Source organism: Galeopterus variegatus, unplaced genomic scaffold (assembly GCF_000696425.1).
Source record: "Galeopterus variegatus unplaced genomic scaffold, G_variegatus-3.0.2 Scaffold2601, whole genome shotgun sequence".
NCBI classification, from domain to species: domain Eukaryota; kingdom Metazoa; phylum Chordata; class Mammalia; order Dermoptera; family Cynocephalidae; genus Galeopterus; species Galeopterus variegatus.
In genome coordinates this window covers 40,057-48,816 of record NW_007728712.1, presented here as the reverse complement: position 1 = coordinate 48,816, position 8,760 = coordinate 40,057, and the positions used below count along the sequence as shown (strand labels likewise).

Below are 8,760 nucleotides of genomic sequence, written 5' to 3'. Positions count from 1 at the left end.
CAGAAATTATGTGAGATAATAAATATTTGTTATTTTATGCTGCTAAATTTTGGGGTGATTTCGTACTCAGCAGTAGATATCTGCTACATTGCTACATTATCACATTAAATCCTCACAACAATTCTGATGGATGTAGTGGTTTCTCCCTTTTATGGATGAAAAAACCAGGCTCAGATGAGTGCTGTGGCCTCCTACCCCTGGTAAGTGGCAGAGGCAGAGCTGGGATTTGCCCTCCTGTTGGGCTCCACAGCAGAGGGGATCTGGTTTTCTTTTCTCAGCTGAAATGTCCCCAGCTCCAGCATGAAGGCTGAGGAAATGGGAACATGAGAAGGAAGTCTCTTTCTCTGATATGTTTTCTCTCCTCCCTGCCTTTTTTTAATCCCAACCACATTGGTCAACATCTACTACGTCTATTGTGCATTTGTGATTTCAGGGACAAATAGGTTTATTAAAAACAACATGGTAGTTTTAAGGGGGGGATACCTGGGCTCTTGAGCAACCTTGGACAAGTTCCTGCATTTTTCTGGGCTTTGGTTTCCTTACCCATTACATGGATAATAATTCCTTTTCGGCCTCCCTCACCAGGAAACCATGATGACTGAGTATGAAGGGACTTTATAAAGTGTAAAGTGTTGTGGACATGGAAAAGTTCGTCTCGAGTAAGGAGCACTCCCGACCCAGGGCTCCCAGCCCCGTGCAGCCACCTCAGTACAAGTGGTGAGTATTCCCTCTTCTCTTGCATCTGGGTCTCGGTTCAGGAGACAGATAATACTGAGTGGCGCTGAATGCTCCAACCCACTTCTTCACCCTCACCCTCATCATGCCCTCTCTTAGGCCATTGTACAGCCCCACTGAACTAGAGGAAATTCCCCAAGACTGCCAAGAACTTTCTGTTTGCTGAGTCTTCATCTGTGCAGTTACTTCTGCCTGGACACCCTTCCCAACTTCTCTACCCAGTGCATTCCTACTCATCTTTCAAGGCTCAGCTTGTATGTTCCACTTGTAGGATGCCTCTCCTGATCTGGTTCCCGGCCTCCTACTTCTCTTGATTATGGAACCAGCCTCCTGCCTGAGCTCCTGGCCTCCAGCTTCTCTTTTCCACTCAAAGCCTCCATGGTGCAGCCAGCAGCCTTTCTAGAATACAAATCTTGTCATGTCACTCCCTACTTAAAATAACCGGTCAATGGAATAATCCATCAATCAATGCTTCAAGGGCTCCTCCGTGCCCTCAGGAAGGCATCCAAAGCCTTCAGCTGGAACTCAAGGCTTGGTCCCTGCTGGTCTCTCCAGTGTCAGCTATACTCTCTCCTGGTTGCCCTACACACATGGCACACTCCAGACACATTGCTCTTGTCACCACATCTCAGACACACCTCGCTCTCTATCTTGGCTGATCCTGTTGTTTCTTCTGCCCATTCCTATCTTCTCCACCTGGGGTAGTTCTGCCTAATCTTTCAGACCAGCTCTGATATCACCTCCCCTGGGAAGCCTTCCCTGATGGCCCCAGAAAGAGTCTGTGGCTTCCTCTTCTTCCCTCTCCTGTATGACAATTCATGCTTCTCTTACTGCTGGCAGCTTGTCTGCTTACACTGGGAGTTTCCTGAGAGCAGAGACTATATCTAACAGTGTGTCCCCAGGACTGCCAGCACAGGGGCACTGAACAGACATGTAATATATGTTGGTTGGGTAGGTGGCTGAATGAATGAATGAATGAATGGTGAATGAATCATCCTTGAACCGTCACTTCTTGGCCAGCCCCAGTACTGCTGCTTCTCAGGGTAAGCCCATTTTATAGCCAAAGGGGAAGAAAAAGGAAGGGTCTGCTCTGGAAGGGAGGAAGAAAATCAATAAAAATGTAAATCTGGTTGAGAAAAGCTGTCCCACGCTGGCTGTGGGGAGAGATAAGACTGGGCCAGCTGAGCACTGGCTGACAGTGGAGGAAAGATTAGCGGACAAGTGAAGCAGTGGCCAGGGCAGGACAAAAGGAATGTGTGCCATCTCCCTGTGTTCACCACCCCTCTCCGCCACATGCGCTCATTAAATTTCTTTGGGGACAGAAGAGGGGGAAGCAAACTTACTCATCCTGACTGTCAGGTGCTGTGTTTGTGAGCAAAGACATTATCTTAATCTGGTTGTCACAGCTTTTGAGATACGGGAGATTGGCATGATATCAACCTCGTTTTACAGGTGAAGAAACTGAAGTGCAGAGAAGTGAAATTTTGTAAGGTCACATCGTAAGTAGCAGAGTCAAGATTTGAAACTTTGTTAGTCCGTTTCTGTTGTTCATGACAAAATACTTGGAAACTGGGTGATTTATAAGAAAATTAATTTTATTGCTTACAGTTTCAGAGACTTGGAAGTCCAAAGTCCAGGGAACACATTTGGTGAAGGCCTTGGTGGGGTTGACATGGGTTTCACATGGCAAAAAATGGTGGAGCAGAGAGAGGCTAACCTCTCATGCACTCTCCTTTTAAAGCCCTCAGAACCAGACCCTGACCACCATTATTAATCCATTCACTATGGCACAGTCCTGCAATCTAATCACCTCCCCAAGGCTCCACCTTTGAATTACCATAATAGAATTTCTCACCGTCAGCAGTTACAGTGGGAATTAAGTTTGAGGGGGACATTCACCCCAAGGCAGAACCCAAATCTGACTGACTCTGCAGTTCTGATCTTTTCACTCCATTAAGAGTTTTCCATTTGGATCCTGGACTCTCATGAGGTCTACCCCCATAGATGGTCCTCAACTCCTGAAATCATACGTACAATTGTGTACATGTTTGCATGTGGTTTTTTAATGGAGAGTCTATGTCTTTTATTAGATTCCCAAAGGTGGTTAGCACCTGCCCCCATTGCCTATACCATGCTGCCTCCCTAGAGGTGGTGGCCTTTGAGTTGGGCCTGGAAGATAGGGTAGGCATTCATGAAGTGGGGATTGAGAGACAAGCAGTGGGATGGGAGTGAAGAAGACAATCTAGGGGAGGGAACAGCCCAGCAAAGTCATGTTAGGGGGAAGGAACTCAACACATGCAGGGAATGGGGAGGGTGCCCATGTGTTCTCCGTGTTTATCTGTGTGCCAGTCGTGGTCCCAGACTCACAGCTCCTGAGGGGCAGCTACCTGCCCTGAAATGTCCCAGAATGGGTCTACAGGCAAAGGAACTCAGGACCAGGCATCAAGATGTCAGTTTTGGTCCCAGTCCTGTCCTCTGATGGACTTTACCACCAGTAGAATCTAGCAGGGAGACTTATGCATTCTCTTCCCAACTCTCCAGGACAGGGTGAGAAGAACATGAGCTCACAGATGCAAGTGCTGTGGCTTTCCATTGGCCAGACACTATTCTAGGGGACCTCCAGCCCTTACCTGCTCCATCCCTTGGCTCTCAGCCCCCTGTCTCTCTTGTGGGTGACACCTGAGTCTCCTCACCCTGACAGTCCAGAAGACTTTCGGCACAATGCCCTCATCTTCTCTTTCAGATCTGTTCCAACCCAGAGCTGGAAACACCGTGATGTGAATGGTCCGGGGAGGGGCCTCAGACAGTGTTCCTGTTGTCATGTTTTGGCCCTCATCTTCTCTTTCAGATCTGTTCCAACCCAGAGCTGAAAACACCGTGATGTGAATGGTCCGGGGAGGGGCCTCAGACAGTGTTCCTGTTGTCATGTTTTTTGAAATTTGCAAAGCTAAGACACTTTAACTACAATCAAGATTGCTGTTTCTTTCCACTAACTTCCCTTGTGTTCCAAGTTTCCTTTATATGAAGTGGTTGCAGTGACCGTGGGCATTTCTAGGATCTGGCCAAGAGGGAGTCGAGTTGGGGATAGATTCAATGTGGGTTCATTTGGATATATTTTATATGGTTCTCAGTTACCTCTGTGTATAAATACAGCATTGCTAGCCATCTCTGTGTGTACAGAATGTCTTCTAGGAGTATTCCTACCCACTATCTGACTCACTTGGCATTGCAATATTAAGGTTCATGTGCAGAGGTCATATTGTTATACAAATGTGTTTTATGCCACCTGGCCATTGAAGTATATGGGCAGTAGAGGAGAAACAGGACAAACAAGGTTTGAAATGTACAGAGTCAGAAGCTAGTCTGTGGAAAATTTGTCCAATCAGGGGGAAAAATGTATTTTAGAGGTATGCAAGGCAGTTAGTTAATAAAAAATATTGTGCCATTTTTCTGGATTGTGTGATGTATTTGTTTTTGTTTCTTTTCTTGTTCTAGGCAAATATTCACTTTCTTTCCTAATTTTGTATTCATAATTTTGCATTCTTTTTCTTGAAAAGGTGCTCCCAAACTGTATAAGCTTTATTTCCCACAAGATCTGGATCTGACCCTGGCTCTAGCACTTGTTTTCTGTGTGATCTTGGACAAGTCCCTTATCCTTTCTGAGCCAGCTTCCTCTTCTGTAAAATGCAAGTGACAATTTGGATAGGTGAGGACTCAGAAAGCCTCATGACCTTATTCTATTTTTTTTTCCCTTTCTGTCTTTTTTACTGACCAGTAATGGGATCGCAACCCTCGGTGTCGCACCCGCACCGGGGACTGGCAACGGGATCGCAACCCTCAGTGTCGCACCCGCACCGCGCTCAGCCAGTGAGCAGGAACCGGTCTCCACATGGGATCCGAACCCTCAGTGGGAGCGCCGCCGCGCTCCCAAGCGGCGCACTCTCCAGTGCGCCACCGGGCCGGCCCGACCTTATTCCATTTTGAAACCATTACTAGAGGAAGTAACCCAGTCAAAGGAAAATTAGACTAGAATATAAAGATAGGGAAAGATGTAATATACAAGAAGTAATGGTGAGCAGTGAGCCCAGTAAAACTTAAATCTAAATAACTGGAAATAATGCGGTTGTTGCAACCTCTAATGCAGTTTATAAGAAAGGATTTTGGTAATAGAAGAGACATTATGCAAGAACAAACTTAATAATAAGCTGTATCTATAATTCCAGGTTATTTCTGCAAAACCTGGGAAACAGGAGGGAAGGAGAAGGAATATGAACGTACTAAAAGCTCATCTTGTTGGAGGAGACTTTGACATTCTTGGCATTTATGAATACAGGTTCAAATATTTGTTAAATATTTACAGGTATCAACCAGTAGAATAAAAGGGAATTAGAACTTTTGTACCTCCCTCTTATTGTATGTGGGGAAGCCTCAAAGCCCTGGCGCTGGGAGCTGCTCAGAGGGCAAGAGCCATGTGTGCCCTCAACCCCAGCTTCTCCCCAGCCCCTGTGTGCATAGGGCCAGGGAAACTGCTGTGATGACCCTGTCTGCAGCCACCTGAGCAGCAGGTCCCAGCCAGATGGGGTATGTGGTGGCAACAGACTGGGCTGGGAGCTGACCAGGAAACTCTCTCCTCCTCCCAGGGAAATAACCAGGCTTGATAAGATTGGCCATTAAAGAAAAAAAAAAAAAAAGCCCAATGTAGAAAGGGATCGGATCATTCAGACCCAAGCATGCCACAGAATTGCTTATTACACAGAGCTGGGCATTACTGTCCCCAGTGTTACAGGCTCAGGCATTACACCAGCCCAGGCATCACAGAGAACCAGCTATCACTCCCAAAGCTTGGTTGTCACAGAATCAGATATTATGTACAGAGCCCCAGGTGACACAGAATCAGACAACCAGGAGGAAATGGGGAAATTAAGATTCTATTCACAAAAAGTCTCAGTGACTTTGGTTGCCCCTGGTCAAATATGTAAAATCTTGGCAAAGTATAGGTATCAGTGAGTGTGTGCTGAGAGTATGTTTGGTCTCTGAAGTTAGAAAATACCCAAGTGTGGGGCTGGGTCTCCTTCCCCACCCCCAGGGACCCTAAGGCAGGAGAATAGGCCTCATCCCCAAACTGTAGCTCCTGAGGGCAAGGGCTGGGATTTCCTGAGTCGGAGAGTGAGTCTCCCCCCTCAGCTAAGGCTCTTTGAGGTTCCCACGCAGGCTTCTTGAAGGCCTTGCCAAGCTTGGACATCCTGTGAGGCCAGCACCCTTCTCCCTATGGGTCTCCACTTAGAGTCCAGTCAGAGCTCTACCTCCAGGGGGCGCCAAATGGACACTTCTTGAAGGCTGCCTAGGGTTAGGAAGGAGGCCTGAGTCTATCCTGACCAAACAGATGGTCACAGCTGAATGAGCCTGAAAGCCAGAAAGTCTGTTCCCAGCTGACAGAGGATGTAGCTGAGGCTCAGAGAGGGTGTCCCAGGTGAGTGGCAGAGCTGAGCTGGGGCTTGGCGTGGAGGGCAGCCTGGCTTATCACAGTCACTTCCCTGTCCCTGGGGTCCTGGGGGAAAGACTGCAGTCCTTCTACCCAGGAAAGCCTGGCTCCAGGTCAACTGTCTTGCTGGGGGAAGAAGGGAGAAGACCCTCTTGCTTCAGAAGTGACCAACACAGCAAACCTCCAAATAACTCCTTGGTTTGGATGAGCAAAGACCCAGAGAGGGCCAGTGGCTTGCCCAAAGTCACACAGCAATTTAGTGGAGGAACCAGAATTGGAACATAGGGCTCTTAATGCTCAGTGTTGGACAAAGGGCCCGGAGCAGGTACCACTGTAGCTGCCACTCTTGGCCAGGTTGGAGCCCTGGGACAGCTCACACTCTGGAATCCTTCGGCTCCTTCTCTGGCCCAGACTCTAACAATCGCTGCTCTAGGCCAGGGCTGGGTACAGTTGCCTTCGTCCCTGCCTCTTTGTCCTGCTGCCTTAGGATGGCCAAAACTAAGATGAGGCAGAACAGGCAGCCTGTTTTGAAGAAGAACTGGAGGCCGATGAACCTGGGGAAAGAACAAGAGACAGTTGAACTCAGGATCATTGTGTGATCAGAGGCACTGAAGCCTTAGGGGCCCCACCCTGTTGGGGCCCTTCCCTGCAAGAGGGGGAGAGCTCTGCAGCAGGAGCCTGGACGGTTGCAGAAGCCTGGCTGTCTTCCTTGCCCTGTCCTTGACTGCCGTGTGACCTGGGCTGGTCCTGCCTCTCTCTAGGCCTCTTTTTGGGCTCAGGGGGCCTGCTAAGTACAACTGTGGATTGCCCCACTAACCACAAGTAAAAAAGGATTCCCTCTCCCCTGTTTGTCTAACTCATCAAGGCCCTTGTTTGCCTTTCTCCTCCTGGACAGTCCCAGCCTACAGGAATTGTGGCTGGAAGTGACAGAGCTAGAAGTGACCAGCTCTCTGCCCCCAGCCCTGCTAGCAAGTCCTCCCTACATCTACCCCAGACCAACAGCCTTTGTGCATTTGGGTTCCTTTGAGCTCCCCATTGTACAGATGGGAAGACTGAACCCTAGAGAAGGTAACTCCCATGACAAGGGAGACAGAGCTGTGCCCAGAACCCAGGCCTCCTTTGTCCTAGACAGGGCTTCCTCCCCAAACCCTGCCCCAAGTCTCTCTCCCAGCTGGGCTGCTCTTCTGATTCTCTGGGTTCCTGCATAGACTCTGCAGTTGGACAGCTTGGGGCTAGGGCTCAGCTTTGTCAGTTATTAGCTGTGTGACCTCGGCCACACAGGCCAACTTTAACTTTCTCTTTCCTAATCTATGAAAGAGGGAGACAGTCTAGCTCGCAGGACTGGTGAGTCAGCACTGGATATAGCACCTGTCACCCAGCAGGTGACTTAAATGGGACCTCCCTGTCTCTGTTGGTGTCCTGTCTGGGATCCTGACACTATTTTCAGCACCACTTCCACAGACCCTGCCCCAGGTCTCACCTGTTTCGGAGCAGGTCGAGGTCATAATAGCGGCAGACAGCTCGACGCCCACAGCTCAGGGCCCAGTGCACACAGGTGGTGTCGATGGCGCTGCCATGGATCACGGGGCTGGGCATCCAGGCTGAAGGAGGAGGTGCTCAGGTACAACTGAGGCCCAGCATTCCTGCCCCTCCCCACCTCCAGCACACACAGCCGCCAAGGGGCTCTGGGCTACTGGGAGCCTCTTGCCTCAGGAGTCTCTGACCCTCAAAGCCTGCCCCTTACCCTTGCATCAGAGGCAGCCTCCTGCTGGCCATCTAGCTTCTGCTTGCACACACCCCTCCAGGACATCTGATTGGCTCTGTTGCCCCATGGGCCTGAGAGCCGTAAGGCCAGAGACTGGGGCCTGCTCATACCTGTGTCCCCCAGGCCAGGCACGCAGTGAGCATTTGGACCCCCACCCTCAACAGCAGCACCAATGGTCCCAAGCAGGCTCTTTACCCAGAACTCTCGTGAGCATGAACTGGATCCCCACAGCCAGAGTCTTGTCTTCTTTCTTCACTCCCCTAACCCAAGCAGAGACGAGGCCACATGAGAATGGAGAGGGTTCCAGCCCCCAAGGGCCATGCAGCAGGATGCAGGACCCCTCGCCATGCCCTTCTCCCCCACCACCCAGCACCAGCCTCCCCCAGTCTAAAGGTCTAGCCTGGAGGGGTCAGGCCTTGCACCCTGTCTCCCTTCAACCCGCAGAGTGTGGGCCCTATGCTGAATTCCTATGTTCCTGGTCACAGACACTGCCCCTCTCCCCACACCCCTGTTCCCGCCAAGTTCTCCCCTTCCTCCTACACTTGGCAAGACCTAGAGCTTGGACAGTCAAACACTCCCGCAGAGTGTGGGCCCTATGCTGAATTCCTATGTTCCTGGTCACAGACACTGCCCCTCTCCCCACACCCCTGTTCCCACCAAGTTCTCCCCTTCCTCCTACACTTGGCAAGACCTAGAGCTTGGACAGTCAAACACTCCCTCCCGCTTCCCCAGCCACTGTAATGCCACAGCCTGGGATCCCCTGGCAATCGCTGGCTCC

At 50.0% G+C, this 8,760-nt stretch overlaps 1 protein-coding gene across 1 annotated transcript in view; it reads right to left on the bottom strand.

Moving 5' to 3' along the window:
• Positions 1-4,858: 4,858 nt before the first annotated feature.
• Positions 4,859-8,760, bottom strand: part of SLCO2B1 (solute carrier organic anion transporter family, member 2B1) — a 43,168-nt gene continuing 39,266 nt past the window's right edge. Inside the window, exons 11-13 of the mRNA XM_008582395.1 lie at positions 8,178-8,242; positions 7,698-7,818; positions 4,859-6,771 (exon numbers count right to left, since the gene is read on the bottom strand). Of these exons, the coding sequence (XP_008580617.1) occupies positions 6,591-6,771; positions 7,698-7,818; positions 8,178-8,242 (367 nt within the window). The 3' untranslated portion in view covers positions 4,859-6,590. The remainder of the gene's footprint in view (positions 6,772-7,697; positions 7,819-8,177; positions 8,243-8,760) is intronic.